Source organism: Lactuca sativa, chromosome 4 (genome assembly GCF_002870075.4).
Source record: "Lactuca sativa cultivar Salinas chromosome 4, Lsat_Salinas_v11, whole genome shotgun sequence".
NCBI classification, from domain to species: domain Eukaryota; kingdom Viridiplantae; phylum Streptophyta; class Magnoliopsida; order Asterales; family Asteraceae; genus Lactuca; species Lactuca sativa.
Window position 1 is genome coordinate 155,204,393 of NC_056626.2, and position 10,612 is coordinate 155,215,004.

The 10,612-nt window shown below is 37.0% G+C and overlaps 1 protein-coding gene and 1 long non-coding RNA gene across 10 annotated transcripts; both read right to left on the bottom strand.

Annotated features, from left to right (window-relative positions):
* Positions 1 to 3,906: 3,906 nt before the first annotated feature.
* LOC111913178 (uncharacterized) lies at positions 3,907 to 5,318 on the bottom strand. The gene is made up of 2 exons (XM_023908904.1): positions 4,377 to 5,318; positions 3,907 to 4,116 (listed from the first exon to the last, which is right to left on the bottom strand). Exons 1-2 carry the CDS (start codon positions 5,316 to 5,318, stop codon positions 3,907 to 3,909), a joined length of 1,152 nt encoding a protein of 383 aa, XP_023764672.1.
* Positions 5,319 to 6,463: 1,145 nt separating this feature from the next.
* On the bottom strand, positions 6,464 to 8,782 carry LOC111913182 (uncharacterized). Of its 9 annotated transcripts, XR_006190711.2 has the most exons (5): positions 8,143 to 8,778; positions 7,762 to 7,817; positions 7,307 to 7,664; positions 7,147 to 7,234; positions 6,464 to 6,709 (listed from the first exon to the last, which is right to left on the bottom strand). It is a non-coding gene; the product is annotated as an uncharacterized LOC111913182 (long non-coding RNA). The 9 variants fall into 9 exon arrangements; XR_002857450.3 differs by having other exon boundaries at positions 7,307 to 7,912; positions 8,143 to 8,782; XR_002857453.3 differs by having other exon boundaries at positions 7,307 to 7,817; positions 8,143 to 8,780.
* Between the last annotated feature and the right edge of the window lie 1,830 nt (positions 8,783 to 10,612).

Here is a 10,612-nt window from a genome sequence, read left to right on the forward strand (position 1 = left end):
GGAAATCATGAACATGGAAGTCGAGAGAACAAAGCAAAGCTGCATACCAATAGTAAATGTCCGTTGGAACGCCAAACAATGACCTGAACTTACCTAGGAACATGATGATCAAATGAAACATAAATACCCACATATTTTCCCTAGCTCTTAAGAACCTACTCATAATGTTAATTTCGGGATGAAATTCCTTCTAACAAGGGGATCCTGTGACAATCGTCAATTTTGGTCAAACAAAGTCAACAAAAGTCAACTAGGTCAACTCAACTCGTATGAGAATTTTAGGAGAAATGTGACATTCCCTAATTTTTCTAACGTGCTATTGGCAAGTTACAATAAAAAAGACCCTCTTTTGTCAGTTATTGAATATAAACACTAGTTAGGGTTAGTAACGTAAAAATTTGATAATTCAATTTTATATTATTTAGGTATAAATAATATTCATAACTCAATACAGTTGACTTCATAAACTTTACACTACATGGCAAATTTCTAACAACAGTTACATATTCAGATTTTTGGTGAAGTCATCACCAACTGCGACGAATTCTATACCCGACTTAAACACCTAATTTTAACGGAAAGAATTTAGGAATCAACCTAACTTTCCTATAGCGTATTATTACTTTTTATGATAATGATATTTAAATAATTTGAAATTTTATAATTCAAATTAAATATTTATACATCATTTATAACATATTTTTATAAAAAAAAATGCCAAGCTTTTATACAAGAGTTGACTTTTTTTTATAAAATTCATAAGAAACAAAAGTGTCTCCTGTTTTCCCCATCATGTCCTAACACCCAACATAAATATGCACAAACCATAAGGTATTATTCAAATAGTCTCATCCATGCCCCCCCCCCATACCCACCCCCTACCCACTCCACCCCTACCCCTCCCCCACCCTCATTTATTTGCGGCTGAGGACCCCCCCCCCCCTTTTTCACTTCATCTTGTTCATCTTCTCCATTCTTCATTTCCTCTCAAGAACAAACTTCTCTTCTCAAGACTCATCTCCATAAGTTGGTTCTTGATCATTTGGTAAGATTTTCCTCACTAATCTAGTCATTCTATACTTATATATACTAGTTATGTTACAATTACACACATTAACATATGTTAATATCCGTAGGATAATTCCATCTTCAAGTGTTCTTCAAGTGTCTTCAAGTGGTCTAATCTTGAAAACCTTCATCTTCACCTCTTTATCCACCAAGAAACACACTCAATGTGAGTTCATACCCCTCATTTTTGTTTTTATCCAAGTTTTAGGAGGAATACAAGTAAACTTGTATAATAACACTAGTTGTTATACATGCTTTGTCTTCAAGTTGTGTAAAGCTATTACTAACATGAAATAATGTTATTACCTAGTATTATGAACATTCATGTGTGGTATGTTGTTTGAAATGAAAATCTATTAAAAATGAGTATAAACATGCTATATGTTCTTGAGAAAAAGTCACAAAAAGAAAACTATAAAAACTATGGTTTTTATGAACATAATATGACTTTTCTAGCAAAACTGGTTTTAACCAAGTTATTACATCATATTTGTGGGATACAAATTAAAATATGTTATTTTGGACATGAATTATGAAACTAGTTAAAAACACCAAGGATTTGGTTTTACAAAAAAAAAAAATAAAAACCTAAAAACCCACAATTTTTATGTAAAATAAGAGTTTTTCTAGCAAAAATGGTCATGACTAGGTTATGGTACCATTTTTGTGAAATTTGACCTAAAATATGTTATTTTAAACAAATAAGGTTAGTTTGGCTTGATAACCACAAAAAGGTAAAAATAAAATTTACCAAGTTTATAACTCAATTTTGACCGTTTGGTGACGTAAAAAGGGCCAAAACTAGCAAATTAGCTTCACCATACTAAATGTTCATATACATATGTTAGTTGTAAATTATATGTTATTTAGGGACATCTAAACATGTTAGCTTATATATATATATATATATATATATATATATATATATATATATATATATATATATATATATATATATATATGCGTGTGTGTGTGTGTGCACAACAAAACATTTATAATAAACTATAATAGGTATAGTTTATGGGTCATTGACACTATTTTACCGTTTTGATACATTACTTTTACACTATGTAATTACTATGGAAAGGTGATATTTACACTTACAAGGGTTTTCATTACACTATACGTAAACTTGTTGAAACAATTATGTGAGACACAGTCTTCACCATACCTACCAGAGTACGTACTATAGTCCTAAATTATAATCTGAATCTCGGTAAGAGAGCGTGGCACTTGTGTACAGATCTATACGGGACTGACAATTCCGCACCTAAGCTGCTAGCTACAGCTAGATCGACAGGTCTGGGGTGACAAATATGTAACATTCCAACGCCTGAAGAACATCGTAGCAGGCCAACTTCGGTTTTAGCACGGTTGTAATAACTCACATGGGGAATCAATGTCGCTGAACTTAAGTATCTTTTGAATTCCTGAAAAGCTTCTTCGTGTTCTGCGGTCCATTCAAACTTCTTGTTCTTCTTCAAGATATGATAAAAGGGCTTACACCTTTCTGAGGATCTTGAAATGAACCTGTTCAGTGGTACTACTCTTCCGGTTAGCCTTTAGATGTATGTTGAAGATGGAGATTTCAGCTCGATGATTGCTTTGATCTACTCCGGGCTTGTTTCTATTCTTATTTTGGTTACCATTTACCCAGGGAACTTGCCCGACTTCATCCCAAAGTAGCATTTAGACGGATTCAACTTCATGTTGTATTCTTCTAGTTATCCTTGTTAAGATCCGTGTAGTCTACACGTACTCGCCACTTGCCGTTCTTCTTTTGTAAGACAACTACATTAGCTAGATATCTCGGGAACTTCACTTCCTTGATCATCCCTGTCTTGAGGAGCTTTTCCACTTCTTCTTGGATGACCTGATTTCTTTCTGGTGTAAACTTCCTTTTTTTTGATGTATCGGTCTGAAAGAAGGATCAACATTAAGCTTGTGAGTGATAATACTCTTTTCTATACTTGTCATATCTTCGTGTTTCCATGTGAACATCTTGCTTTTATTTTGAAGGGAGATTAACAAGTCTTGCTCAATTAACTCGGGTATTGAGGATCCTATGAGGACTTTGGCTTCAGGATCCTCGCTGCTCAAGGGAACTTCCTTCACGTTTTGCTACTTCATTTATACAACATGTCGTGCCCCCTACCTTAATTGCTATGCTTGTTGGGGTTTCGTCGTAGGCTTCATAGAGGTTTTATAACATTCCTTTGACTCTTGTTGATCTCCCATGATCTTCAATGTTCCCCACGGAGTAGGCATCTTTACATACTGATGATATGTTGATGGAACCGCTTTCGTCTCGTGGATCCATAGTCTACCTAATATCACATTATAAGAAGATAAGGTGTCAATAACACATAAATTTTGTATAGATTTTACCCCCTCTATGTATACTGGTAGCTTTATCTCCCCGATGGTGTGTTTCGTTTCTTCGCTAAATCCTATGAGGACCGAGGATCTTTTGATTATTTCCAATTCCGGGATGTTCAACCTTTTTAGTGCGTCCAAGAGTATGATGTTAATCGAGGATCCTCCATCAACAAGGATCCTTCTGACGAAGTGGTTGGCAATGTACAGTGTTATCATGTGTCCGTCATGGTGAGGATCTTGGATCTATTCCCTATCCGTCTCATCAAACGTGATCTCCTTTTCATTGCTAACAGAGGTATTCTTCAGTGGTCTATTCTCATTTTCTGTTTTAGAGACCTTGGCATGTCTTGTAGCCTGAGAATAAGAAGTACCACAAATGTTAGATCCGCCTGAGATAACATTAATTATCTTGGTGTTTGGGAGTGAAGATCCTAGTTTCTCCGGGATCTTGTGACCATCCTAGTTACTCTCCTTGGACTTTTCTTTCTTTCTTTCAAGGATCTCTTTAAGATGCCCTTTGCTAAGGAGGTAGTTGATCTCCTTTCTTAGGGCTATGCAATCCTCCGTCATGTGACCGAAATCTTTGTAGTAAGCACACCATTTGGACTTGTCTTTCCAACTAGTGGGCTTGTTATCCTTCTTTAGCCATCTTTCTTTGTCTCCGAGATCCTGCATAACATGGATTAAACCTGAAATATCCACAGAAAAACAATAGCAGTGATCTTAGGAGGTTCATCTTCCTCTCCTTTATCTTCGAGGACATTAACCCCGTGATGATCTAGTTTGGAATAGGGCTTCGATTTTTAGGATCTTGGAGCCGAGGACTTAGCTTTCCTATTGGGATTCTCGTATTGACTTTAAGGGTTGTTCTTCTTCTAGACTTCTTTATCCTCTTCAAGCCTTATGAACCTCAATTCTCGGCACCTAACTTCGTCTAATCTCTTGCATGGAGTCATCACGAGATCTTCATAGAAGGCTGAATCCTTCCTTAGACCCATCTTGAAGGCCTCCACAACAGTTTCCATGTCAATGTTGGGGATGCTTAGAGCTTCCGTGCCAAACCTGGTAACAAAATCCCTAAGCCGTTCCTTAGGATTGTGAACCACCCGATAGAGATCACTAGTGATCTTCTCGAAGGTTCTGCTACAAGAAAACTGGTTATTGAAAATATTGATTAAATGTGAAAATGAAGTAATAGAATAGGGATGAATGTTTAGCCGCCATTTAAGAGCTAATCCCATGGGGGTTGAACCAAAGCCTTTGCATAGGCAAGCTTCCTTCGAGTGCACTGGGATGGGAATGATCTCCATCCTTTTTCGGTATTGTGCTACGTGCTTTTCAGGATCCGTAGTTCCATTGTAAGGCTTAATACTAGGAGTCTGGAAGCGCTTAGGAAATTCAGTATCGGCTATCACAGAAGCAAATCTTGAGATCCTATGACCTGTTGGAGATGCTTCTGGTATGGGTTGAACTACCCCGGGTATGCTTAAGATCATCTGTCTCAACTGCTGAAGTTCCTTAGCCACGTGTGGACTTATTCCTGCATTAACATTCATAGAGTTAGTATTTATAGTATTGTTGTTTAAGAATTTATAAGAATCAAGGTTTGTAAGAGTATTGAAAGTCTCATCGAGATCATTGATCATAGATGCTCGATTGTTCATAGTCGTCCCCCAGGGTGATGCAGCAATAGCAGGAGCTGCATTCCACTGTTGATTTCCTGAGGATCCTGGATTATCGAAGTTCAGGATCCTTGGTTGTACAACTGTGGGCATTGTTTCCTGGGATCTCTGAAATTCCACCTTCATCCTCTCCACTTCTCTAAGTAGTGTTCTATTGTCATCTTGTTTCTGAGTCATCTGTTGCGTCATTTTCTTTATCATAGCGAAGAGTTCAACAGTAGTGACTAGAGCAGTCGGATCCTGGAGTCCTGAAGATCCCAAACTTCCTTGGTTAACGACCGGAGGGTGTTTCTCTTGGAAGTATGAGGCACTTTCTTCTGACCAGGGGGTCCACTCAGAGGAGGTCGTAGGTTTTTGGTTGGAATGAAAGGAGCGGAGGATGAAGAAAGGATCGGTTATTTAGACATGATCTTTCGAGGATTTTGAGCACCACGGCCCCATGGTGGGCGCCAAATTATTTTGGTCAAAAATTACACAAGTATAAATCAACCAAATTGAATGAGAGGTTGTGACGTTCGAATTGTGAAATCGAAAAAGGTAAAGATGATGACACAATTGTTTACAAGGAAAGCCCTTGATCCTTGCTAGGATCTCCGACACAAAACCTTGGGAGGTGATAATGATCACTTGCCTTGATTATTTTATTAATAAAAAATGATTATTACAGAGAGTATTTTAGTAAGAACAAGTGAAAAGGTTCATAGAGCTAGCTAAGAATAGGTAGAATGTGTCATGTACGAGATACATGTGTCAATTGATAGTCTAAATTGGCTAACAAGATGTGTGATACTCTCGAGATCCTCTATGACCAGATTTGTGAACGTTATTTGATTTGGTATTTTGAGTCTTTAGCATATTTGAGACGAATCTCTGTTGAGAATAAGTCTTCTATTGACTATTTATACACATGTGTTAATTAAGAACAAAATATAATCATTATAAATGTTAGTAAATAATAATAACGACAATAGTCGGGATCCTGAGATAGTTGACGATCTTGAATATGTGGTAAGGTTTGAGGATCCTGAATGCTTTGAGGATCATGGCCCTAACACAGGGTAAAATGCGTTCAAATGTTTTATATAAGAATAAAACTACATAATACTATTTTAAGTATAGAAATATTTGTACATTTTTGGTCTTAGGTTTTCAAGACTGCAGCTCATTTTAAAAAAAAATATTGGATTTTCTAGGAACGTACACTATCATTTTTATAAGTAAACATCTACATATTTTTCACATACAAAACTCTTATGAACTCGCCAACTTAATTGTTTACACTTTTCAAAACTACTTGTATTCTTAGGAAATCATTAAACAAGTAACCACAAGGCTTTTGAGGATGGGATGTTACAATGCCATATTATTCATTTTTGTCATCATAATGTAATTTGTTTGAAACATCAATACATGGTAACAATGTAACCTTTTCAATTATAATTATGATGGTCGTATTTGCTATGATTGACTATTGTACATTATGTTGTGATAATGTTCATGAAAGTCATCGACCCCTAGATGTTTCCGCCATCTTGGTTTCGGGGCGTGACAGCTTAATGGCACCACTCTCCATCATTTCCCTGTATAAATCATTAGCATCACATGGACTGTTACCAACACTAGAAAATACAGAGAAACCACCTAGAAAATGAAAATTTTGAGGAATTGAATCTACTAAAACTAGAAGAAAATGAATAGTACATTGGTCAGGTACTGTTCCTAACTTGTTCCATTTTTAATATATATATATATATATATATATATATCCATTTTTAATATATATATATATATATATATATATATATATATATATATATATATATATATATATATATATATATATATATATATATATATTAATGAAGATGGCAATTGGTGAAATATTGAAATGTAGGATATGTGATTATGTACTAAGCATGAGCTTTGGCTACATTGTTGATAAGTTCGTTGATGAGTAGAGATTTTCCTACACCAACAATATTTCCTCCTCTTTATATGTTGTAAGGAGATCAACTACCTTGATTCTAGTTACAAGGATTTGTTGCTTAGCTGCTACTTTAACAAAAGTTGGGGTTCTCTGTGGATTGGAAAATAATGCTCCATTTCTGTTACAGAGTATTAAGAAGAGATCTAAGATTATGCTTTACTTGATGGATTACAGTTCACAAAACACTTACCAATATCACCACTCTCATCAATTGGTTCTCCGATGACATTGATGATGCGGCCAAGGGTGGATCTACCCACAGGTACCTAGCAATAGCATCGTCAGAATGCAACCACAAATTAGGGCTACATGTGTGTCAATAATGTTGATAATCGGTGTCGGTTACTGAAGAGAAAAGCTTACAGTGATGGGAGAACTACACCTTTAGGAAATGGTGCAAATGACTTGGCATAACCTGCTTATATGATCTCTAAGACTACCAACCATTATACATCTTAAATAACTACCAATCCTTATACATCTACTCCCCATTACAATTGTAGTCCTACATTAAGGAGTTGGAAGAAGAACGTAAGTTTTCCACTTACCTGAAAGGAATCATATACAAACAAAATACATTTAAAATTCCTATGATTTCTTAAAATAGAAGAAACCTGATGTCTAGAATTCATATGCTAAAATTACATTTCAAAATTGATGAAAGTAACCATCACCATATTTTGTCTTTACCCTTCTACTTCCTGCACACAAACACAAATTAATATGTAGGTATCCTAAAAAGGCTTTTCCAAATCAAGTAGTTATCCACATGCATTCAACACCATTCTTCCACTTCCTGTACATAAATAAATTTAGGGGGTTCCTAATTTTATTGAAAATTATATAAATAAAACATGTAAAAGCAACATAGATTTGTAGAATCTCCATATTCAGAGTAGGGAAATGTGATTGCAACCTTGTTGTTATAACAGACTAATCAATTTTAAAATCAAAATACGTGTGGGGAAGAAAGTCAAAATCGTATACTAAAACAACTAAAAATATAAAACACCAAGTGGATTGTACCTAAATGAATCGTTTGCCTCCTTGTATGGACTACACCTCATGATGGGTCGACATCTCCGAAATACCCCTAAATCTAAAACAATAGATGCTCTAGACTCCTTCACCCGACCTACCTTGTAGCACCTCACCATCAGCAACCCACCGGGCAATTACGATGTCGTTTTTAGGAGAGAGAGAGAGAGAGAGAGAGAGAGAGAGAGCGCAGCGGTGTCGGTGAGCAATTAGAGTGAAGCGGTGGTTGAGAGAAACGATAACAGTAATATAACACTCCGTGAAGGAGGTGGTGTGTCTGGTGTGAGGGGGCATTTGATACGTCATGGGAGGTGGAAAGGATTTTGCTAAGGCTATCTTTTTATGGAAAGAGATGTTCACTTTGGAAGATCAACAGAAAAGAAAGAGAGGAGGCAACGTCGACTCCAAAGCGGTGGAAGATACATTGATTTGAGAGATGAAACTGAAAGAAAATTTGAGGTGGTGGAAGTGAGTGATAAAAAAGAATCAAGAAGTAAGAGAAGTGGTAGATGTAATCTGATAAGAGACGATGGCTGTGAAACGATACATCCAGAAAGGTTGAAACGGTAAAGACGAATGACACTGATCCTAATTTAATTAGCTTACAAATGTGGTGAAGTGCTTATACAAACACGTGTGTAACTCCAATTTCAAAACTAGCCTAAAAAGACTCCTTGAAAAAAAATATCTCATTTATCAAAATAAAAGAAATAATGGGCCAATTATACCAAAATCCAATAAGTTTACTGTTCATAAAATAAAATCTAAGATAAGAAAAGAACGAGGTGCTGTTTGGTTACGAAGGAATCTGAATTGGAATTGGAAAAGGAATCTGTCGAGAATTTGAATCCAATTCCATATGCTGTTTGGTTGGCGGGAAATGGAATTGAAAATAATTCCATAATCTGTTTGGTTCGGCAAAAATGGAATTGGAATTCGTGTAAAATGACATAATTACCCTTTTTCCTGTTTTGCTTAATTTTACCTTGTTTTCTAACTTATATGTAAAAATACATTTTGAAAATTATAAAAACAGTAAAATTTCGGCGGTGGTGGTGGCGACAATGGTGGCTGTGATGGTAGTGGTGACATTGATTGTGGTGGCGGAAGTGGTGATGATGGTGGCAGTGTCAGTTGGTGGTGACAGCGATGGCGGTGATGGCACTGACATATGGTAGCGGTGGTGGTGGTGGTAGCGGCAATAGTGGCAGCGTTGGTAGTGGTGGTGGCGGTAGTGTTATTAGTGGTGGTGGGGGCGGTGATGGTGGTGGGTGATGGAATTGGTAGTGGTGGTGGGTGGGTGGTGGTGGTGGTGGTCGGAGGCGGCGGCGAGAGTGGTAACGGCGATGATGGTAATGGTGGTGGCATCGCACGCAGTGGCTGTGGGTGGCGGCGATGGTGATGGTGGGTGGTGATGGTGAGTGGTGGTCATGGCGATGGTAGTGGTGGTTGATGGCAGTGGCGGCGGTGGTGGTAACGATGGATGTGGTAGTGGTTGTGGCGGCAACGGTGGTGGTGGTGGTGGTTGGTGGGCGGCAACGGTGGTCGTGGTGGTGGTAGTAGCGGTGGTGGTGGTGGTCAATGATAGTGGTGGGGGTTTTCTGATAAGTCAAGGGATATTTTTGTAATCTTTGACTTTCCTTGATGAGAATGAATGTTTTCCATCCAACTTTGGAAGGAATCCACTTTCCTCTATATGGTGGAAAGTTTATTTCATTTAGGAATCTTTTTCCCTCTTGTAAGTCCAACCAAACGCATGAATTCGAGGGAATTGGAATCCTTTTCCCTCGAATTTCATTCCTTTCCTGCCAACCAAACGCACCCTGAAATGAAAAAAAGGATAATAGTAGGAAGACAAAATTGCAAAAATGGTCCATGTGGTATGCATTTTTTTGGGGTTTTAGTCCAAACCATGACTTTTTTGGATTCACGGTCCTTTTGGACTAGTTTGTATGCGAAAATAGTCCCTCCGAAAATTGAAATGACTATAATACCCTTGGGGTATTTATTTTTCATTTTTTTTTTAAATTTATTATTTATTTATTTATTTTAACAATTAAAAAATAATCTCTCTCTCTCTCTCTCTTTCTCTCTCTCTCTCTCCCCCCCCCCCCTCTTGGAAACATCAACACCATGGTTTTTTCTTCATCTTTTCCTCTCTTCAACTTCTTTTTCCCCTTTAAATTCAACATGATAATCAGGAAAAGGAGAAAGGGAAAACTTGAAAGGGATTTTTTTTCAATCACAAAATTGATATTGATTTAAAGTTGTTTGAGAACCAAGATCTGCCCTTTTCCCCCTTCACACGCGTCCTATAACAAAGATGATTTTACAAGAAAAGTGAAGAACCGATGAACTAGGTCTTCTCCACCTCTACCGGAAACCATTGGACCTCAACCCACCATAGTCGGACCTATAATTTATGTTCATGGTGAATATGTGTGAAGATCTGTAATAT

What these genes read in the sequence shown, in the direction of transcription:
- LOC111913178 (XM_023908904.1), bottom strand. Translation starts at nt 5,318, where the DNA reads ATGACGCAACAGATGACTCAGAAACAAGATGACAATAGAACACTACTT. An exon ending in CATGCAAGAGATTAGACGAA is followed by an intron (nt 4,117 to 4,376) that starts GTTAGGTGCCGA and finishes CATGTTATGCAG; the next exon opens with GATCTCGGAGACAAAGAAAG.